At 43.0% G+C, this 22869-nt stretch overlaps 3 protein-coding genes across 3 annotated transcripts in view; 2 read left to right on the plus strand and 1 right to left on the minus strand.

Annotated features, from left to right (window-relative positions):
- The first annotated feature begins 5505 nt into the window (after positions 1 to 5505).
- The window catches only part of Ddr (discoidin domain-containing receptor 2), a 95077-nt gene continuing 77713 nt past the window's right edge, over positions 5506 to 22869 (plus strand). The window contains exon 1 of the mRNA XM_070289045.1: positions 5506 to 5716. The gene's annotated coding sequence lies outside the window, so the exon portion shown is untranslated. The remainder of the gene's footprint in view (positions 5717 to 22869) is intronic.
- AANATL2 (Arylalkylamine N-acetyltransferase-like 2) lies at positions 8880 to 10002 on the plus strand. Its single transcript, XM_017178275.3, has one exon. It carries the CDS (start codon positions 8897 to 8899, stop codon positions 9554 to 9556), a length of 660 nt encoding a protein of 219 aa, XP_017033764.1. The 5' UTR covers positions 8880 to 8896; the 3' UTR covers positions 9557 to 10002.
- LOC108082756 (uncharacterized) lies at positions 17251 to 18149 on the minus strand. The gene is made up of 2 exons (XM_017178271.2): positions 18049 to 18149; positions 17251 to 17989 (listed from the first exon to the last, which is right to left on the minus strand). Exons 1-2 carry the CDS (start codon positions 18140 to 18142, stop codon positions 17304 to 17306), a joined length of 780 nt encoding a protein of 259 aa, XP_017033760.1. The 5' UTR covers positions 18143 to 18149; the 3' UTR covers positions 17251 to 17303.

Below are 22869 nucleotides of genomic sequence, written 5' to 3' on the forward strand. Positions count from 1 at the left end.
TGCCGGAAACGGCGAAACAACAAAAATTTGCTTTCCGGACGGAGAGTTCGCACTCCATAGGTGACTCTCCTGGCACCCCGCAAGGGACGTGGCTGAAGCTGGCAACCATTACAGGACCCAAACCCGAAAACTGAGCCCTCAACAGTGGCACTCACATCCCCTACTTGTTCTTTACCGAAGCTAATTTGGAATACTTTTGTTATATGGGGTAAGAAGGTGCCAGTTTAAGTCACTTTAACTGACTTTTAGCATTCGCAAAAATTAAAATAAAATTTGGTCGGTTGATGTTATCGATTGTGGGGCTTAACAATGGTTGTTCGATTGCTTTAACAACCATCGATATAATCGGTAAGGACATCGACTGGGACCTAGCTAGTCAGCTAAGGAAACTTAACAAATATCGCAGCACACACACTTGGCACCCGCCACCACTCAACGCCACCCTCTCTGCAAATTGCTTAGCATACTTTACGGCTTCAATTGGCAATTGGCAGCCTTTGAATTTCCTTCCAGGCCCACTCCTTTATACCCCCACCCACACGCCTCAGGCAATGGGCGCTTGACACGGGGGCTGGCAGCAAGACTGGCGCCTACCTGTGTCAGCTGACAAGTTGCCAACTTCTGTTGTTGTTGTCGGTTCCTGGTTATTTCCTCTTTTTTTTTTTTTTTGCACTCCTAAAGGCAGGCAGGCGCCTTTAAAGCTAGCACGGATATCGAGGGTCGGGTGAAAAGATATGGTCAGCTTAAAGGATTGGTATGATTAATATAATTAGACTAGATAACTGGTATTGTCTTGAAATAACATAAATAAAGACTGTTTCAAATACTCATCGTTTGAGTAAATTTCTTAAACAAAAACTGAAGTAACCTTTATAATCAATACCCGAATAAGAAATTATCTTTATCTGTAGCCTCTTTAAATTCCTTTTTAAACAGAATATGAAAAACACTTGTTTTATTTTCAGTGGTTCTCTCTTAAATAGATGTAGTGCTAAAAGGAAACTTTTTAACCCAAGAATTTATTGGTTAACCCACTGCGTAACTTTTTGCGATCCTTCCTTCGGCAAATGCAATTGAGGCAACGCCAAACTGAGTTTTGATTGAAATATTGATGGCAATTTTAGCATAGTTTGAATACTCGCCCGACTCGGAGCCCGAACCAGGTGACTTTACCAACCGTTTTTCAGGTGCCAGCAAGTGTGCGAGGAGCAGGTGTAAGCTGTGGGTGTGCGTGGGTGGCTGACTAGTGGGTGAGAGTATCCAACGACCTTTTCAATGGACTCTCAACAACTTATGACAGCCTGCCTTATTATGACTGTCACGGCTGTCAGGGAGGAACCCTTTTTCCCTCGGACCGCACTTCGAATATATTTTCATTACGCCGGGGCCCTCTCGCATTGTGTTTCCCGCTCCGAAGTCTTTAAGCGATTTTCTATTTGTTTTTCCGAGACCCCACCCCCACCCCAACTGCGCTCACTTTTGACAGGTCAGACAGTTCAGGTGTAAAATAGTTCGCCACGTCAGGCGGCTGCGTTTTCAGTTGCCTATCTCTTTTCACGCTCTGCCGCTTATTGATTTTCCAACACCTTCTGCTTCTTTATGGACGTCGGGAACAATCAGTCTGACGTCTTGACTTTAAGAACCCCGAGCCCACGCGGTCAGCTATTCGGAAAATGGAGGTAGGTCCGCTTTCCTCTCTCCTCTGTTTTTCATTATTTCCCATCATCCCTTTGCCTTTGATGTGGACCTGACTAGGGCTTTGCATCAAGTCATTGATTTTGAGATCCTAAGACAAGGTGAGACGGTGTCCTCTTTTCTTTTAAAATCCTCTCTTTTTACAAATCATTTTGTCTAATTACTTTGGGACTCGGCGCTGACCTTTCTGCAGTGGCCAGATGTGACTGGCCAAAAGGCTGAAATGTACAGGCGGCAAAATGCTAGATAAATCTATTAAAATTTATTTCAAAAGCGGAATGGAAAGGGTATTCAGATTTAGGGAGGAAAACAACAATAGAAACGTATAGATAATACTTAAAGAAATATTTATTTCAGATTCTAAGTATTTCTTTAATACCTAATATTTAAATACAGCTGTGTTCACTGAAATAGCAGTGCGACAGAGGAACAACTTCAAAACGTTTTTTTGTACATATTCCTTTTTGCAAGCTGATCTATTGCACATTGTTTTTGTAAAATGGAACATAAAGATAAGAATCGAGAAAAAATTCCGTTAGATTTGCTCTATTTTTATGTTTTATTGATATTTTTCACATATGCAGCTCGTTTTGGTCGATCACTGAAATAGCAGTTTTTAATTTTCTTTCGCAAAAAGTGCCGAAATTTCTTTTAATTTTGTAAAAAATGACTTTAATTAAGGTCGTTATTATAGTTTATACTATAATACACCTTTACAACGCAAAAAAAAATATTTTAGTGGGCGCAGGACCTTACTGCTCCATGAGAGAAAGGTATCAGATTACTTAGCCTAGAAAGAAGAGCAAAACATGTAAAGAGTCTCTAAATCTTTCAAATTGTTCTTTTAAAATAGTTTATAAGTCATAAAATATGAACCGAACCCAAAAAAACCGAGGTACGATTCGCAAAACCACAATTATACAGGCTCGACGCGTACTTCGCTTCAGCAAAGCTCGTCCTTATGCATCCTCTAGGGATATATGAGCGGGAATTGGCATAGGAATCAGTCATGGGACCATTCGCCGGGGACTTATTGAATAAATTTTAGATTCGCGAAGTCCATGGAAAATGTCACTGCTTGGTTACAGGCATATCAAGGCCAGATCCGAGTTCGCCAATAGCCACTTGAACTGCCACTATTCAAATGGCGTAATATCCTTTGGACAACTGACTCCAAACTGGTTTTATTTGGTGGAATAGGACAAGACAAGACCTCCAAATAGATAGTGCCCCCCAAACCATACGCTGAAGACAGTAAAAAACGATGGCCTAAAAATCATGGTTTGGGTATACTTTTCATACAACGTTTTAGGTCCCGTATATATGATCTGTGGGATCAAAGACCATTATGTTTATGTCCAAATATTAAAAACTGTCTTGCAGCCGTATCCTGAGGAAAATATTCCATTAATTTGCGCATTTCAGCAGTACAGTGACCCTAATCATACCAGCAAGGTGGCCAAGGAGTGGGTTCTTAATGGAAAAGTGGATGCAATGCCATGGCCTGCGCAGTCCCCGGATATAAATTCGATCGAAAACTTATGGGGGACATCAAGGGCGACGTATTAGAGAAGTTTCCGACTTCTAAGCCGCATCTTTGGCGATTTGTGCAGGAGGAATGAGACCATAATCCCCTCAAGCGTTGCTAAGACTTGGTGGACTCCTTGCCACCAAGGTATGAGGCTATGATAGCTTCTAAAGGCTATTTAACAAAATATTAGATCATAGTCAATTAGAATTTAAGAAGAAACAGGTTTCTTATACGATATTTTTAAATTTATGAAGAATTTTAGTTTTTCACTGCTATTTCAATGAACGGCATAATATAGACCTTTTTTGTTGTTATTAGCTATATCTTCTAAAGGGTTTATGTTACCTAAATTAAATGATTGTGGTATTGTTAATAATTAAATATACTAAGCTTTTATGAAAAAAAAATTTATGAAAATAGTGTTTGTAACAGGATTTTCCGATCTTAAACGTGCAGGTCGTTGGGCACTGCTATTTCCGTGAACACAGCTGTATATAAATTAAATGTATTATTCCTTCCATTATTTTCCAATTTAAATTCAAATTATCCCTCGATTATGCACACATCCCTTCCATATCAAGGATCCCATCAAATATCAGCCTGTCTCAGACGTTCGGAGACAAAAGTTCAGTGCTCAGTTTCAAATCCTCTAACTGATAGCAACAGTTGGGAAACTTTGTAGACATTAAATCGTTCCAAATATTGCCAAAAGGTGAAAAGAAAAACAACGACCTCTTCGCCCACGAAAATCTCCCCAAATCCCCAGTGACAAAACGAGGAAAAAACTTGCCAGCGTGATAAGGAACCCTTGGCTCATGCTGCTCTCGATATCGCATCGGAGTCTCCCCCTTCTTTATTAAGTCAACAATTTGATATGCATTTTTTGTTTTTGTAAATACTTGCATTACATTACCCCCTATCTCGGTGTGGGCTTTGGAATTTTCAAAGTTACGCTAAGCTTTCGGCGCTGCAACTTTTGACAGCGTTTGATTGAATGTTTGGCAACGACATCGGGGATTAACGGAGAGGCCTGCCGGGCGGTTATCTGGGACCGAGGTCCGCTGGGGCCACCGCGACAGTCTGTAATGGACAGAGTTGGCCCTAATTGGAGTTGGAACTTGCCCGGAAGGTGGGGGCCATGTGGATGGAAGGTGTGGATGGAAACCGTATCGAGTGTGGAGTATTTTTACTTGAGCAGCATCACCAGGCGAGTCAATCTAGCCATCCCCGTTATTGCGTCCACAAAGGAACATATCCAGAGCTTTTTTTTACATTAATAAATTAAATCTTGAATACAATTAAGACACTTTATTAATTAAATAATTAATAATTATTTAATTTTAATTTTTTTTTGTCATTTATAGTAGTAATTTATTCATTATTTTACTAAATTAACTCTTTTTTCCAAATTAAACTAAAAGATAGCCAATATATTAAATTCTTTAAATATTACATTAGTAACGCTGCCCAAGAAGTTCCCACCCACCGAAATTACCTTGTGTAAATGCTTATCAACAGGCAGCCGCCGTTCTCGCTCTCTTTTGCTCGCTCTTTCCGTCCACACTCTTATGACCCGCTCTCTTTGCCTGCACAAGCAACAGTGCGTGTTCCAGTTTCCACACCGTTCCGTCTTATACGCCTCATGAAGAGAGACCAAAGAGAGCCTTGGCCCCCCTGGTGGAGTTATTACAAAGTAACGTTCAGCTTGTTTTGTTTGTGTGGGCGGTGGGTGGTGGGCGGGGGTGGAGATTCCAGACTGCAATCAATAATTTTAAATATTTAATGCTACTGCAGGTGAGAGTGGCTCACTGGAGTCTTTTCTCTACACTCTGGCGGCATTTTTTCCCACTGGCTCTCTATGTTTAGTTTAATGTCTTAAGGTTTAATTTGGAGTTAACACAATTAATTGTGTGTATGGAGTTGGAGTCGCATTAAGAAACAGGGATTTCGGACTCACCTGGGCCAGCAACAACCTGCACGCTCTCCCAATCCGAATGCGTTCCACAAGTGCTCTTCGCTTCTGGCTGCCGCTCTTTGACCTTCGTTGAGTTGCGCGCTAACGGTAAAGGAGGCGCACTCTTTGCCCTGCCGGCGCTGCTCTCCGCTCTCTTCGCGGCGGCAGGAAACGTCGCGCAAGGAAATCGCAAATGTTCCACGTCCACTTTCGTGTGTGTCCTACGGGGCTGGTGTGCGTGTGTGTGGGTGTGGATGACATTGTGGCGCTCGTTGGGGCAGCTCCAATTGTCGGTTCAGTAGTCGTTGCGAAACTTTTGCTGGAGTAACGTGTCGCGCAATTGGCCCCATCGCTCATCTGTTATCGGTTATCGGTTATCGGTTATCGGACATCGGACATCGATTATCTGTTATCGAGCATCGACTATCTTTTATCAATTATCGTTTGGCTAGTGTGTGGCAAGGGAAACAGGGGCCACCGAGAACATCAGTCGGATAACGGCAAGAATCTCCGGGAGATTCTCACTAAAAGTTCAGGTGAGTCCAGGACCCCTTCCCACCCCCTACGTTGGAGTTTTCCCACCCGCATTAACCGCCGGCAACCCAGAAAGTTGGCCGTTAACTCGGTTAGATTAAGTTAAACGTTGCCCAATGTCAATTTCATTATGTGAAAATAAAAGTTGCGTGCGTTTTTTTTTTGTTTATATGTTTTTATATATTGTATATTTGTTTGATAAATTCATTTAAAAAGTTTTTAAACCAATTGGGAACCAATTTAAACCGATTTCAGTGAATTAAATGAGATATCATTGCTGTAAAATAATTTAAGTGGAAGTCAGGTACACCTAAAACAAAAAATATTGAATACATATGTATCTGAATTATAAATCATTCAGTGTATTTTATTTTATAAAGACTTGTTTTCAATCATTTTTCTGATTAATTCAGACTACTATTTATTATAGTTCACACTGATACAACAATACAAATTTGAATAATAGTTATTTCATTTTTTGAATTAAATTGAATTGAAATCCCACAGTCTCAGACAAATTTTTATGAGAACGGAATAGAAATAGGATAAATAAAATGAAAAATACTTGATATATGTAGGTGAATAAGTACATATATTTTTATACTCATATGCAAAAAACAAACCCTTTTAATATATTTTGCTTTGTATACAAAAATTGAAAGACCCCAGGCGGGGTTGACGAATGGTTTGTACGGGTTATATTGAGGTATTTCGATTTGTACCAAGCTTTAATGATACCTATAAAAAGCCAATAAACACCAAAGTTACATATTCAAGTCTTTGAAAAAGTCAACGGTATGGCCCGAGAGTTTCTATGACAAATAAAAGGTGGCTACTGGTCTGTACACATAAAACTCGAACAGAAACAAGTGAAACTGGAAGTTTAAGCCAGAATTTTGTAGCTAAAAACCGAGTTTACTTATAAGACTGATTTCTTGATCAACTCGTTTGGTGATGTTAAAAATAAATTTAAAATCTTGTTAATCAGAAACAATGCAAGTACTTTTTGGGACCACATCCATTGGGATTGAATTTATATTAACATACATATTTTATCTGTCATGAATAAATCTTAAGATTGACTTTAGTCCGCAGGGTATTAATAAAGCTATTAATTTGTAAAGCCCATCATTATTGTGTGTCTCTCAACCCGAACAAACTGATTAGCCTCAGCTATTCACAGTCCAACTGTTTACTTTGCCGAGGCCTTGGCTATATGCTAACTAAGGCCCTTAAGTGGCTGCCACTGCCAGCCATCGGATGATAAAGGCCCCGACTGTGGGCCAAGCAAATAACTATAGGGCTGAACGCCCGATTGAACCGATCACTACACATGGGCGTTCAAAGAGATAGCCTCCAATAAGCCGGAAAGTGAACGTGGGAAAGCCAGGTCGCAGTTCCGTTTTTATCGGCGGCCCACTACTAGCCACTCCCAGCACACTCGAGTGCATTTGCTTTTAATTAAAGGAGAGAGTGTGCGAGTAGAAGGCCAAAAGTGACTTTTGAAATGGTCAAGCAGATAAAACTGCAATAACTATAAAGCCGGCTGGGGGGGGTGAAATAAGTGTGCCAGTGGAAATGGAGGGTGGCGGCGGGCGAACCCAAACACGCACAAATTTGTTAAGCGGGTCACGTACTCCGGGAAAGCCCGCCCACCCCGCCGGGTGTTGTCATCAACACGAAAATAAAAATCGAAAATTAAACTTGAAACGCGCAAAATGGCTACAAATGCTGCCGGGCAGCCCACCTTCTCTCCCGTCCCAGCGAAAATCGATTTCAATAAACTTTAATTCGTTTTCTTTCTGAAGTCATCAATTGGAAGCCTTGAAAGTGACGCAACAAATTAAACGCCAATAATTTAAAACAATTGCCACTCAAAAATATCGAATAAATACAAAAAGGCAAACCTCAAGTGGGAGCGAGACAGGGTTTTGTTTATGGCTTTTAAATCTAATTAAATTCCCATAAAACGCGTGAGCGCAGCTAAGCCAGAATGAAATAAAAGTAAATAAATAAAAAATTATTTTTAACTTTAAACGGTCAGAACGAGAACAAAACGCGGTTAACGGTGGGATAAGACAGCGAGGGGCAAGGCGAAGTGGCAAACAAATTGGACCGACACCGCAGCCGAGGCAAACAGGCGCAGAACTGCGAACAGCCGGCGACAAAGGGTTAATGAATGCGTGTGACTGAGCGGTGGCGGAGATGGAGGCGGAGGCGGAGTCGGGGTCACGCAAATTGCCCTAATGACCTGCATTTTGCATTTGAACAGCGATTTATAAATTATTTAAAGGCAATTCACGTGGGTAGAGCGGTGTGAGAACTTTGCAACTGACATATGTCGCATGCAAAGCGCTAACAAAGCCCCCCAAACCTGTTCAATTTATGGTTCACCGACCACTCATCACTCAAAGCCTTATTCTCCATTCAAAAGCAGAGTGAGGGTCATCCGACCCTAATCGCTCGGCTACTTGGGGTTACCTTTTTGGCCAGCTTTTACTACCAATCTCTGAGCCTTTGTAAAAGTCTTGCTGGGTCCTAGCAACAAAAAATTATGAAGCCCAATGGTTTTCTTTATTTGTAAGGTTCCTAAATGATTACTTGAATCAATTCTTTCAGAGTTTTTCCTGGTCCTCAGACTACTTTCCCTTTAGAGGTATTTATAAATAGTATTAGGACGAGCTAAAAGTATTCTCCAGAATTTTTAAAGCTACTTAGAAATACTTCTAGAAACTTTGACGAAGTATCCTAAGAGTTAAAACGTTTCGGGTTTAGCTGAATTTTTGCACAGATCACAGATTACTTATCATTATTATTTGCCTTTGTTATTGTGGTTCGATATTATATATTTGAAACAAGTTCTGGAGCGATTCACTAAAGATCACCTGTGACGGCAGGTGGTGTCAATTGAGTCGGCACTGCTTTGCTTGAGAGAATTATTCACCGATTCCCGAGTCATTCAACCATAACGGCCCAATCACAGCAACCACACTCACACAAAGCTCTGATAAGAGCTGTGCGTCGGTGGGTCTCCATTTCAGATTCAGATTCAGAACCAAAATTCTGATTCGTGAAAAGCTTCGGCGGAGGAGAGCAAGCTCATTGCATGTGTTCTGGCATATATAACAAGTAAATTGCGCTAAATTTACTCAGTCTCATTTCGCGTGCGGGCACTGGGAAAGATGTCAGCGATCGCCATACGCGCCTTGACGCCGGACGACTTCGAGGAGGTCGAGGCCTTCCTTGCCGTGCACTTCTTCAAGCAGGAGCCGCTGATGCTGATCCCGCAGGCCGATCCCAACCAGAGCAAAGTAACACCGGCAGAATCGGAGCTGCACCGCTCCCTCTTGTCGCAGGGCCTGTCGCTGGCGGCCATCGATCGGAGCAGCGGTGACCGCATTGTGGGCGTGGTCTTGGCCGGTGAGATGGTGCCCGAGGACCTGGAGCGAGAGTTCCAGGAGGTCGAGCAGAAGGAGGTCAAGTGCCTGCTGGACAAGATCCACAAATTCCTGGCTGGCATCGAGAGACGGGCCAATATTTTCAAGCATTACGGCGTCGAGCGGGCCCTGTACCTCTACATGCTCGGCGTGGACACCTCTGTACGTCGCCAGGGAGTCGGATCCCGGCTGGTGGCCGCCACTATCGAGTTGGGCCGCGAGCGGGGCTACCCTGTGATGGCCTCCACCTGCACCAACCTTCACTCCACGCGCCTCATGACCGCCCTGCATATGGAGTGTGTGCTCTCGCAGAATTACGCAGACTACAAGGACGAGCGAGGCGAAGTCATCCTGCGGCCAGGAGAACCGCATACCAAGGCCAGTGTCGTGGGCATTCGACTGTAAAGACAGCAGGGCAACGCACCAAAGAAACCACATAGCTAAGTAGGCAATGGAATGGAGGGTTGATAGAGGGTTTTAATTTAAGAGAGCAAAGTTAATTCCTAGCACAAAGAATAAACTTGTTAGTGGTAATATTTTCTTTAGTAAAGGTGCTATGCATTATCAGTAATAGACAATTTTTTTAGAATTTAATACTACAAGACTTCTTCTTATCTGGGGCAATGATTGATATACCGCAGCTTTTGACTAGGGCAACACCAACTACACTTGTTGAGAGCTTTGCTTATCTCTTAATATTGTGTTTTTTAAAAGAATTGCTTGGCAAAATGTTAAAAATTTAAATAGGAGCAGAATTTACTAATGAAGGCTTCAGAAAAAATATAATGATAATAATGAAAATATATCAAGAAAATTATAAATAAATTTGTATTCTTAAAGTTTGTATATAACCAAGCAAGCATCCTAATACCATTTATATTCAATGTTAATTTTTCATTTTAGCTACATAATTATCAGTGCATATCGCACGTTTTCTCTAAATTCATTAACTTTAACCTGCCAACTTTAACGCTTCAAGTACTAACTGAGAACTTTTCCGAGTCGAAGCCACCCCCATTAACTTGGCCTTGATGCGGAGCCTCTGTATTTCATCTTTCTTTATGGGGCAATCGCAACGCTGTCGGCATCGTGCTTGTTTTGTCTTTGTTGTTCTGCTTTTCGTACTAAAACTAATTGTTATTTTATTGTGTTTGTAATCCAATCCACGCCAACCGCATGCGATACAAGCGAAAAAGTATCCGCAAGATACACACATGCGTGGGAGCACCCCCCGTCGTCGTCGTCGTTGCCGTTCCCTTGACTTTGCCTTGCTTTTGGAAAAGCCCTGATTACGTAACAGATGTGTTTTAGTTAATGTTAGCGGAAGAAAGCTTTCTTTTTGCTCACTATCGAGGAACAACAGCAAAGAGCTTTCCTAAAGTGATCGAGCAAGAGAGAAATAAAACTGAAAGCTAAATGATATTCAGAATAATGATTATGCTCTTTGATAATATCACTGATATGGTAAAATATTTCTAGTGGGCTAGGAAAGATATAAATCTATCTTAGGGACTTACATTAAAGATTGTAAAATTATGAAGGTTGATAGAAAAATTTGAAGTACAGAAAAATATATTTCTTATTTTACATATCAAAAGTTCCTCCTTTTCCCCAACTTTTGTCCGATAAATAACAAACAGGAATGTCAAAAATGAGCTGCTCCCCAAAAAGCAAACAATACTATTATGTACATATATACAGACCGGTTGAAGAAGATCAAAAATATTGGAAAGGGCCCTGGGGATGGACTCTGTCTGACTGGCTGCAAATCGTCCGAAACCGTCCAGAAACCAACATAATTTACATGTCTGCAGGATAGGTTCAACTGAGAGCCAGGAAGGCACAGGACATTTGGCAGAGTGGTCGAGGGGGCTGTCTGGAGCTTATGTTCGGCATGTTATGCCAGACCAGAAACAGTTGTTGCTTTCCCTCTGGCCGAGACAGACGCTTGAAAGCCCAAATAAGAGCGCCCAGTTCCCGGGCTTCCAAGCTAAAAATTTAAGATTGTTATGCAGTTTAATTTTTGCGGCAGTTGATATGAAAATTTTAATAACATTCCGTTGACAAAGTGCCCAAAATTATGCACCAAAAATTAGGTGGAAAGGCACAAAAAAAAGAAGAGCAAGCCGCAGGTATGACAGAGTCCATAAACTCACACTCACCCGCAGAGTACAGTGTGCTGCGGCTATGTGAACCCAAAATATTTGCAAGGTCCTCGCAGTTTCAGGTGCCCAGGACCATCTACGATATTTGCTCTAGTGAATTTTTGATTTATGCCAGCAGAGCGTGACCTAAAATTCCGTGTTCGCACACTGCCAAACTAATTAAAAGTGAAAAGTTGACAACATTTTCTAGTTGAATTTTTGATTTATGGCGCGCAGTTGCCTACCGCAGCGAAAAATTTAATGAAAATTCAATCAAAGTTTGCGGCACTCTCCGGGCAGACGGCCGGGGAAAGTGTTGGGGCATTGCAACATATGGCTGGCCAGATGCCCCAGGCCCGGTCTCCGTCCATTTTGTTATTGTCCAAGTTGCCCTAATGAAGATTAATTTAGAACAAGTGCTACTCTCTGCCTGAGCGTGAGTGCGGCTGATTGTCTATTAAAAAGTTGACTATCAACTGACCAAGACAGAATCATATCTAGCGACTATGCAATACCATTTAACCACAAAAAGTGCTATATGAATTTATAAATTTATAAAGTTTTAGCCAACTATGTAGAAAGACAGACAAAACAAGATAAATTATACCTCATGAGGTTCCAAAGGATTTATTACCTTTGCTACTAAATTTCAAGAAAAACCATATACCTCTCTCTGCCTCTATTATAGGGTATACAAAGAGAATCCTCCTTAAGCAACGCACCAACTAAAATGTTCAAAGAACCGACTGATTTCAGAGATAATAGAGATATGAAGATGACGACAGTGTCTCGGCAACGACTAAATCTGGGAAAGAAAGCAATTTAAGTCAATTAAATTGTTAGTGACTATTTTTAGAAACTATTGGCATACGTTTTATGTATTTAATATGTGAATATTTTTCTTAAATTGTGTATTCTCGAGTGAAACTAAAATAGGTTCTTATTAATTATCAAATTTATCATTTTCAGTTCAGTCGAACTTAACCCAATGTACATTTACCTGCTATCAGAAATCAGAAACAGTTTTACGACAAGATTTCAGCTTCTTTTTTACCTCATAGCCTTTTTTGATTTTATCGGCAGGTAATTAATTTATAAAACAATTTCCAAAATGCAGCTCAATGGGGGGTGAGCGCTAGATTCATGAAACCCCTTCACTCAGAGCAACGAATTCTCCGAAGGGAATTTTGTGTTTTGTTAATTAGTCAAAAAATACACACAAAAATAGTCTGGCCCATGCATAATTAAGGCTATTTGAATATTTCACTAAGATACCGATTCCGATTAGGATTTCGTTTCGCTGCCTACACAATGTGTAACGCATTATGATAATTTCCGACTAACTAAGTTCAATTCAGCTTGTTTATCTGATTTTCTTCAAGTGGTTGGACCGCTTGAGTTGGCTTCTATTTTCTTTTCTCATCGTAGTTTGTTTTTTCCCCCCATTTCTGAATATTCATTTTCAAATTCAGCCTGGGGGGCCAAGCACTGTGATTAGGATGTTATTCAATCAGCGTTTAGGTTTGGGATATGTTTCTGATATTTAGTTACTTGGCTTAAAATTTATTTATATACAAATATATTGTATAAAAAAACTATCGCCACTAGCCGCCACACAGCAAATAAATTTGAAAATCGATTTGAAAACTAACAAAACAAAGTTGCAGAAACGAAAGGCAGAGACCTAAAAAAAAAAAGATATTAATACAAAATGATTTATGTGTCTGCTGCAGTGCGGTTCTGTCCAGTCTACCTCAGTGCCAGCTTGGCCTTGCCGAAACCCGAACCCACACTCGAGCTTGGTGCCTGCACTAGCCAACATGACTATGGCTATGGCTGTAGCGGTTGTTTCGCTCAGATTTTGTTATCTCAGGACGTTAATCTACGGTGGGACCTGGGAACTGGAGAGACCTGCGAGGCGCCTGCGCAACAGGTAAGGCTGGATGGGTCTGAGTATTGCTCAAGTATCGATCTTTAGCAGCGGGCGTGTGCATGGCAAATGCTCTCTGATTTATCGATGTTCTTGAGCAAGGGAATATCTTTGGCCCTGCGTCAGCCTTGGTCACGTTCCTCGGCGCTGGGATGTCGTCGGTTCACTTCACAGGCCCCTGCCCCGATACCTGCTGAGTAAAAATAGCAAAGCCATATTGTGCGCAATGCCCAGGGAAGAGGTGGGAGACGACGGATGCCCGTCAGAGGGTAAAAAACTATGCTAGGCGTTGCCCGTAATCGGATAGTACTACAAAGGGACTCAAAAAAGTCGAAAAGTCCAAACCAAACTGACATATCCATTGGCATGCGCTCTGTTTTCAGGTGTTACAACTTCAAACGTGTAAGACTTAATATAAATTTATTGTGGGACTTAAACAATTTTGAATTTATTGTATGGAAATCAGAATATACTATACCTTTTCCCACTTTGTACTATTAAAGAAACATAACTAAACTCTTTAATTTTCAGTAATTTATATCTTTAAGTTTAGATAGATTGTTGTTGTCTTTCCTTCGACCAATGCCGTGTCCTGAAAATGCCATAATTTCGTATCTCAAACTGTTACACTTAACACTCAATCAACCCTCCATCGATCACATCAATCAAATGGAAACTCCAAACACAAATCGCAACAAAAGCTGGCCAAAGCACTAAAACCAAGTCAACATAACCTCGATATTCCCTTGGCGTTGGCCAGGCTAAATCCAATTTAATACCAGCCCAGCCCCGCAATAAGACAGCTGGAAAAAGCTAGGAACGAACTAATCAAGGACATGGAATGCCCAAGCAGACAAACAAAAACTTGGACATAATAAATTGGAAAAATATAGAAAATTACGATGGAAAATTATGACTTGAGTTGGCGACGCTAACGTGAGCGAAAGTCATTTGTAAAGCGGACCAGACGACGACAGAACTCGCAGGGGAGCTGCTCAATGGTCACTTGCGGTCATTAGGATCTAGCCGACCAGAGGGGTCATCGTATATTAATAATGGACGCGACTTTATATATACAAAACTTCTGGCTGCAGCCAGGGAAATGGCGCGCAATAAAATTGACACGCAAAGTGTAAATTTGTCACCGGGGAAGAGCAAGGTCGGCGACACGGCATTTAAGTGACAAGAAGGTCTTGACAAGTCGAAAAACTGAGATCTAAGGAAAGTACATTATTAAATAAAGCTTATAACAGTAAGCTCACCACATTGATGTATATTTATAACCAAAGACGAAGGAAATTCAGAGATTAAATGCTGGAAATAGACAACCATTAGTGGGAGTTGCTCCCTTCATAGAAATAACCTTCGGTTGCATTTATTTATATACAATGCTGAGAAAAGCTAAGCTTCTCGTTATAATACCCTCAGGTATTACATAAATGTAAATGTTTCACTTCCGGCAGTTCTTGAGTCTAAACTATTTGGTCAAATTAGCTTGAGGAATATTCATGAATCGCCAAAATGCTAATCATATTGCACATTAACTTCCTGCCTATGTGGGCAAACATTTTTTTTTGGTTTTCTGGGCTCCTCGTTATGTGTGTGGAAACTTTCTAACTTGGAGCAGACACTCCTGCGCGAGGCCAGACGCAAACACACACATGCTTAGCTCGGCAAATAGGAAAAACAAAATGGAAGGCCCTTCCCATACCGCTTTCCCATTCCACCTTTGTCCCGGCCATATCCTTTTGCTCTGTCTTTGCACACGAAATGGCAGAAACGGGATTTTCAAACATATCGCATATACAAAATGCAAACATGTCTGGCAAACACAAATCCCATAAATGTTTTGTGCCCCTCTGGAAGGGATGCTGCTGGGGTAGGGGGGTACGGTTAGTGATAAAAACTTGCAAAAAATATTTTCATATGTGAAAATGTGCAAAGTGTAAAAGTTGGTCTCTCTACCGTTCGTGAATCCTGGCTGCTGGCTTCTGGATGCTGGCTCCTGGATGCTGGCTCCTGGCTCCTGGTTAACTCTTCTTGCTTTTGTTGCCTTCTATTCCACTTTGTTTTCAGCTCTGTGTGCTCTGCCCTACTCCGTTCTTAGCCGCTTTTTTCGTCTGCTCTGTTTGCACTATGTGAGCATCAGGTGCTGTGGCAAAAGAAATTACAACAAATCCATTTGTAAAATTGCAAACCGAGACCAAGGCATCTCCTCCGCTTATCCAGTTGCCTTTGATGGCCTTTTCGGTTCTCGTTTTTGGCCAGTCAGCAGCGATGTGTTGTTTTACCGACATGTTGCGATAAATATCGTGTTCTTAGACAAAATATATATATATATTTTCTTAAATAATTATAAAAAACGGAACATCGAGTATCAGCTAGTTGAAATACTCTTTTAAAAGTGAAAACAACTTGCTTTTAAGGGTACAGTCATTGGATTCTTTCCCACCTTTATTTCTAGAGTCCCTTGCTTAGGGGCTGGGCTTTCTCTTCTCTCCTGTAACCAATTACAGGACCTGGTCTACCTCCCAGAGCTCTGGGCCAGCTCTCTCCTGTCATTATGGACTCAAAAATCAAGATGGAAGCCACTCACTCGGTGTCTGTCATTTGCCTGGGCAAACATTCATCTTACTAAAGTTTGCACAGGCTCCTCCAAATCGCACGCCACTCACAAAGCTTTTCGGCGAGAGTGTTCCCTGGGTCCAGGCCCAGGCCCGAGACATTCATCAATTTGTTAGGGGAAGCCTGCAAAAACACAGAAGCAGGCTGCTGCAGCGGCTGCTTAGAAGGAAAAAGGCGAAAAATTGAAACGAACTGCAACTGCAGTCTGCACATAAATTTGGAAGAGTAAGTGCAGCGCCCTTCTGCCCGCCCCAAAGACGCCACTCCAGCTGCCAATCCCTTCCGCCCACTGCTCCTGGTCAGCAAACTACACACGTCAAATTTCAAACAAGTTCGGCTGCCGTAGGACATGCAACAAACGACCAACTCCCAGACACAGGTAGCTGGAAAAACGGAAAAAGTCTGGCTTGGGAGTGAGGTAGCCCGGCAGCCAGACTCATGCGGAATGCAGGAGCAAGAGCACGAGCAGGAGCAGGAGCAGGAACCGGAGACGGAGCAGTGGCACCAGCAGGAGCTGGAGCACCTGGCATCTTTTTTGTCTGCGCTCCAGCCACCTTCTCTTCCACCTTCTATCTTATTTCATGGCAACAGCCAGGGCAACAATGAAAATGGCCAACTGCTGAGGTTGAGGTAAAGGTAAAAGGAATTTCCGAGCTCAGGTTTATGCATAGCTCAGGTGCACGGCAACCGAGGCGCTGCTGATTTACTTCTGCCTTAAATAGCCGCAGGTGAGGTTTAAGGTCAACAGAGTTGCTTGCTTAAAACTATAGTTTCGCCTGTTTGGGGATACGAAGGCTTGCCTGCCTTTAAGAGAAAAATGGAATTATGGGTTTGGCGCCTTGAGCTCGGGGAAAATGAAATGATCTGTATGCCTTTGATGATTAAACGAAAACATAATTACCCTTTAAGATTGTAGTCCGGCAGGTGGAATATCCCGAAGTATTCGCAAATTATGCTAAGGTGTATGTACTTTATTTTAGATATTTCGAAAGTTTGGCCTTCGCCTCAATTGCAACTCAGACGCTCCAAGTTTGCCCATTGGAATTGTTGCTCTCGACAGAAACAATAACTGCAGCTGCTCATCACGCCCAACTTTTACCGTTCGCCGTCGAGTTCCCCAAATCCTCGCCCATCACCTGTGCCACCTGTCGTTGGTGGTAGGCAGCCTTTCTTTTTTTCGACAGGGGCAGAGGCAGAGCTCACGTTAGTTTGGGGAATTGCAAATAAATATTTTAACTGCAGTTGCAGATTATTTTAGTGCTATACGGCAAACTCCACAAGTCGTAACAATGCGGAGCAGCAGCAACTGGGGCAACTCGGCTTAGATTTCTCTGGGGAGCTATGATAAAGTGCGCCCCGTAACGAAGACAAAACGTCCGGCAAACTTTCGGTGTGGCTGGGTAGGAATGGTTCCCGTTCTTTATTCAGGCTCTCACAATTTCAATTCACTCGACTACTTTCTGTTCAGGTTGTAGTTCCTCATATAGATGCCGGCCAGGACCTCTTGGATGCGGCGACGCCGCTTGTCCTGCATGAGGATCGAGACCAGGTGCTTGGGACTCACGCCGCGGTTGCTTTGGCGATCAAGTGCCTCGATCTCCTCCTCGGAGACTAAGTCCTCATCGCGGTCATCGTGGGCCAGTGACGAACTACCGTTAGAGTCGGCGGCCAGCTCTACGGTGCCGTCCTCGGCGGCCTCGACCACATCAGAGTCATCCTCGAACAGGCTGCCGTCAGACAGATCATCCAGACTGAGGCCCTGGAGCAGATCGGCGATCGTGGGCACGAAGGCACTGCGGCGGGCGCTGGTCGAGTTGGTGCTATTGCTGCTGGACGATGGCAGGTAGATGCCCTGCGCATTGTTGGGGTTGATGATGAGGTAAGTGGGTCCGCTGCCGGTAGCGCTCATGTACTCCATTCCTGGGAACTGCGGCGGTGGACGGCTGGGTGGCGGTGGTGGTGGGTAGTACGGGTAGTAGGGATAGTGTGGTCTATGGTGATGGTAGTGCTTGTCCTCATCGTAGTCCGAGTTCTTGCTGGGCTGCTGCACTATGATAATGGGCTGTGAGTTCCTGTGACTCTCCTGGTTGTCGCCGCGCTTAAGGTTCCACAGAAGACGGGGCACGATCTTGGAGAGAGCTGCAAGGATCAGAGGTTAAAGAAGAGTCTCCAAGAGTGGCTAAGACACGCTGGCTTACCACTCTCCTTTCTGGCCTTGCTGCCGGAACTCTGCTCGGCAGCCGCCACAGCGAGGAGGGCTGCAAGGAATACCAAGGTGCTGATGGTTCTCATGGCTTCTGAGGCTGACTATGTTCTAACACTGGAGGAGTAACCCTTTTATACTCGTTCTCCGGCATGACTTGTGCTAAAATTGGCCACTCTTCAGGTGCCAGTTTCATAGATGATCCACTTAGCTGTGGATAAAGTACCGAGTGTATCCATATCGCCTCGTAAATCAGCTTCATACCCAATGCCCTCCACTCCAATTATGGCACTCGTTAAACTCGCTTCCCTTCTCTTGGATTTAGGCCTGTTTAATGATCGATTTAGCACCAAGTTGTCTTCTGCAGATTGCCCTCAGATATGCGTACTTTCAGCTCGGTGCGCTAATTTGTTTAGTTTATAGACTTTGTGATCTGTGCTCTGTACACAGGTCGGCGGACGTTCCGATCGGATAATGTGCAGGCTGGATCATTGGCCTCGGTTTTCAGATTCGCGGGTGAGTGTACATTGAACTTGGGGAGAGTTTAGAAAGACAGCGGCGCTGATTCATCGGGTTTATTTATGGGTTTTCCGAAAGTAAATAAATTTGCTGGAGCTCACCTGGTTCGGAATTTACACTATTTCCGTGCTTTGTGAAATTCAAATTAAATTAAGAAACAAAGACACATGAAAGAGAGCCTGATGAATAATAGTTTTATTCAAATGTATAATAAAATTGTAAGGCATACCCTTGATAGAAACACCAAAAGCCCTTTTGCTCCGCCCCACCGTGCCATTTGATTCCCCAAATAAAATCCATTTCCTGTCTCTCGACTAAGCAAACACAGCAGAACAGTGTACAAATCTCGCACACTAAAAGCAAAATGGCAAAGAGCAAATACTATCTGAACGAATATCCGTTACAAGGCCCAGCAAAAGCGAAAGTAGGGTCGAGGCCGTTCCATCCTGCGCAATCAAAGACCAAAGACAACAATAAGTCCTGGGGAGCACACGAGGTAAATATTATTTAAAAAACCGAAACACGTAGGCGACACAAAGTACAAATCGCACTCAATCAAAATCACCTCAAGACCGCACACAGAGCGAAGCTTCCCAGACGAAATCCCACATTACAGCCGGAGCAGTTCGAGGAGCAGCGCCGTAAGTAAAAATAAATAAGGGGATAGGGAACACTCTCTCCCTCTGGCCTGAGATGGCAACAGGAGCCAAGACCCAAGGACAAGGACTCAACATAGAAAACTGTCATGTACGAGGATTTAGCAGATTTAAATTCTATTTGGCAAAGGCGCCGGGTATGGGTACCAGAAAGTGGAGTGGAGGGAAGGCTAGAATCAATTTTTTTTTTTTTTTGCCCAGCCCGCATGGAAAACCGTTTGGAGAGCTATCATTTAAAACTGACCAATGGCATTTGGAAAGATTTACTTGGTTTTTTCTAAGGCCCAGGCTTCTTGTATGTCGTATTTTATATTTATAAACGAAGAGCAATGTTTTTTCTGTGAAATAATAAATAAAGTTTATTAGAGGGTGCAAATTTTTCAACTGTTTTTGTAAAAGGTTGTTAGTTACATTATGAATAACTTGTGTATCAGAAAGTTGACTCAATTTGCAGTTAACAAAGTAGATGATGCGATATTAATTTCTAATCTAAAATATTATACCCCTTGCTCGAGCATAAATCCGAAGAGCATTCTATCGATTATTAGAAAAGCCCTGAAACCTAATTTGGTTTCGAAAAGTGTTGTGATTCTCTTTAAATTTTGATGTGACTGCAGCTTATGATTGCTTCAAAACTAGAACGCCCATGAAATAGTCTGACTCTGCCCTAGTCCAGCTCACATGTCCGGCCACTTAGGCATTATTAGGTCGCCTTGGCCAGGGCCACTCTGCGTGAGAATATTTATCGATTGCCATGACAATCCAATTCGTTATGCTGAAATCTACGGGCTCCGTCGGGCCATCGTCCACCTGCTCCAAAAGGCGCCAGAGCACAATCTCAGCGGGACAACCGCCCATTTTGGGGGGACAGAGTGCGCAGTTCCCTTTGGCCAAAAACGGGTATAAATGAAAAATCAGCAACAAACGGCCCAGCATAGACTGGGTCCGCCTGGATTCGGGTCCGCACTGGCCCAAATTTGCATCTATTCCGGCATTTTTACGTAAATTGGCAGTTAAGACAGAGATAGACAGCCCTCAGCCCTCAGCTCTCTGGCGCCGGAGGATGAGTGTTTGCAGATACGGAGCAAAACTGGCACGAGGAACTCTCCTCTGCGTTTGGTGCTTAATTAAAGCTGTTGTGGCCTCGGCCAGCATCCAGACGTGTTAATCTACAGGGTGCTTTCGGTGGCCCCATATTGGGATAAGTGAAGGATGCTCGGAATTTGTTGGCAATCTGTTGGGTCTTCTGTGAGGTGACCTGAGCACCAACCAATTGGTGGTTTAAGAGGAGTATCTGGAAGTCTCACTACTTGGGAGTAAGGCTAATCAATATCTTGATGGCCAGGTACACAAAAGTTAATTTTCTTGATTAGTTGACAAGTGCTAGACTAGTATTAAAAATTTAATCGTTATTATATATATTTTATTTTTAAAATTCGTTTACCAATACGCACTTTTGGCTGCCACTGTGTATGTTGGATCGAGAAAGGCATTTCCCTCCATTTCCGGCACGCTGCGAATGCGCTTGTGACGCGTTGCCATTTCACTTCCGGCGCTGGACCGTCATGCTTAGCTTCAGCTACACTGCGGAAAATCGTGCCCAATGGGGCAGAGGGGGAGTTCATCCCCGGCTGACTCCAGCTTCTGGCGGGAAACGAGCTTCGGGTTCTCCCAGTGCAAAGCGGAGTACAGAGCACTCTCGGTGGCCACTCAGCAGCACAAATTTTCGGCAGCACGCTTTTCCGGCTTGCCGACGCAGCAGCATAGCTGGCCATCGCCCACTTTCCACCTCCCAGCGTCGTCCTCAGCCACTCGACCTTCCTTGGAGACGGGGCCTCCGCTCACTCTAGTTCAATAAGGATTTCCGTTTCAATTCGTGCGCAGCGCCTTCGCTGCTGCTGTCCATTTTCATTTATCGAGTTTTTCACTTTGACGACCTTTAGGCCCGAGGCTCAACTTTTTACACTTTTAGCAGCATTTCGCCCGGCTGCCCTCTGTCTCCGGCCCCTTCCTCCTCCGCTCGCATTAGTTATTTATTTTTACTTTTGTGCTGATTTCATGCGATTGCTTTGCGACTTTCGGTGTTGCTCTTTGTGCTTGATTTGCTTTCCAATTTTCAATGTGTCACTTTATGAACACGGCCATTAATCAAAAACAAAAAAGGCAGAGGGAAGGAGCAGGAGACGGCGAAGGAAAGTGAGCCAAGGAATTATTGCTTAAATAAGCGTGTTTTCCCGGGTAATGGACGGACCCTGTGAAATGAACCGACCACAAAAATGGCCTGAGTTGGCATTTCCACTCGCTGGCTGGAAAGTCCTTCGGCGCTGCTCTTATTGATTTTGCCTTCATGCGCCATTTGCGCGGCCACTGTTTTGCATGCTACGCCTCAACACCCATTCAACACGATGTAAGATTTTTCCTTTTTTTTTTGGTTAATAATTTATAGGACACGGCCAAAAAAAGAACAACATTAAAAAACTACAAATCAATGTGGTTGCTTGGTCGGCAAGTGCCGAGTAAATATTTCCCGGAAGAGGAATGGCAGTTGAACTTATGACCGAGAGAAGGACTCTGAAGGAGAAATGTAAAGATTTTCCAATTGATTTCCTTTTAAAAGTGTGTCTATATATTTTTTAAGATTAAGTGTATACTTAATATTTAAAGCTGCTACATAAGATGCCAAATGGATTCCTCAAAGTATTTTTAAAATGTCTTCCAAGCAACACATAACCGAATTTAATGGTTGCTAGTGCTGTACACATCTGGCATTTTTATTGTGTCTTGGGCCTGCATTAGTCGCAATCCTCCAACAGCCACAAAACACTGGCATTACAACTTTTAAATATTTTTAATTCCCCGCACAGGCGGCGCAGTTGAAAGGCCGACCTGGCAAGTGACATAAAATTAAAATCAAGTCTTGTGCGGACAGCTTGTTCTATGGCAGGCAAGACAAAGACCTTACACAGCCAGCTTTTTTGCTTGGAGTGTCAAGTGTCAACACCGAAATGATTAGATAGGCGTTGCCGCTAACAACTGTCCTTGCTCCGGCTCCACAAGGGGCGTAACCGAGGAGGAGGAAACGGCAAAACCCATTAAACGGACCGAGAGGAAGACATTCGCGCTCTGTCAGCGCCAGCTGTGCCTCGGTCGGGCAATATCGCACCTCCACTCTCGCTTAGGTTTATGGCGTAGTTTTGATTTCGAAAATATTATGACGAGTCCTAGAGTTACAGCCCTGCGGAAGACTCATTCGCCTCGAATCGAAATCATTTCGGGCTGCAGTCATCGCCGGTTCGCCTGCCCCTCTCGTTACGTCTTCATCACTCATATTTATGGATTTGTAATTTTAATTTCGACTCGCACTTGGCCTTTCCTAACTAGTCTGGGAACACACTGGCAGCTCCACCCACTCGGCGGAGCAGGTTTCTGGCATGTCGAGGGAGGAGTCCACACTGGAGAATAAATGAACTGAAACTGAAACTGAAAAATATATATATTTAAAATGTTGAAAGAATATATTCTAATATAATACTAAGAAGAACGATTTGTTCTTAAAAATATTTGGAATTTGTGTTTCTCAAATAAGTCTTTTTGATATGGTTTTATGATTTTATAGATTTTTTTCTCAGTGCCGGGACATG

The sequence above is a fragment of the Drosophila kikkawai genome, chromosome 2L (genome assembly GCF_030179895.1).
Source record: "Drosophila kikkawai strain 14028-0561.14 chromosome 2L, DkikHiC1v2, whole genome shotgun sequence".
Taxonomy (NCBI): Eukaryota; Metazoa; Arthropoda; class Insecta; order Diptera; family Drosophilidae; genus Drosophila; species Drosophila kikkawai.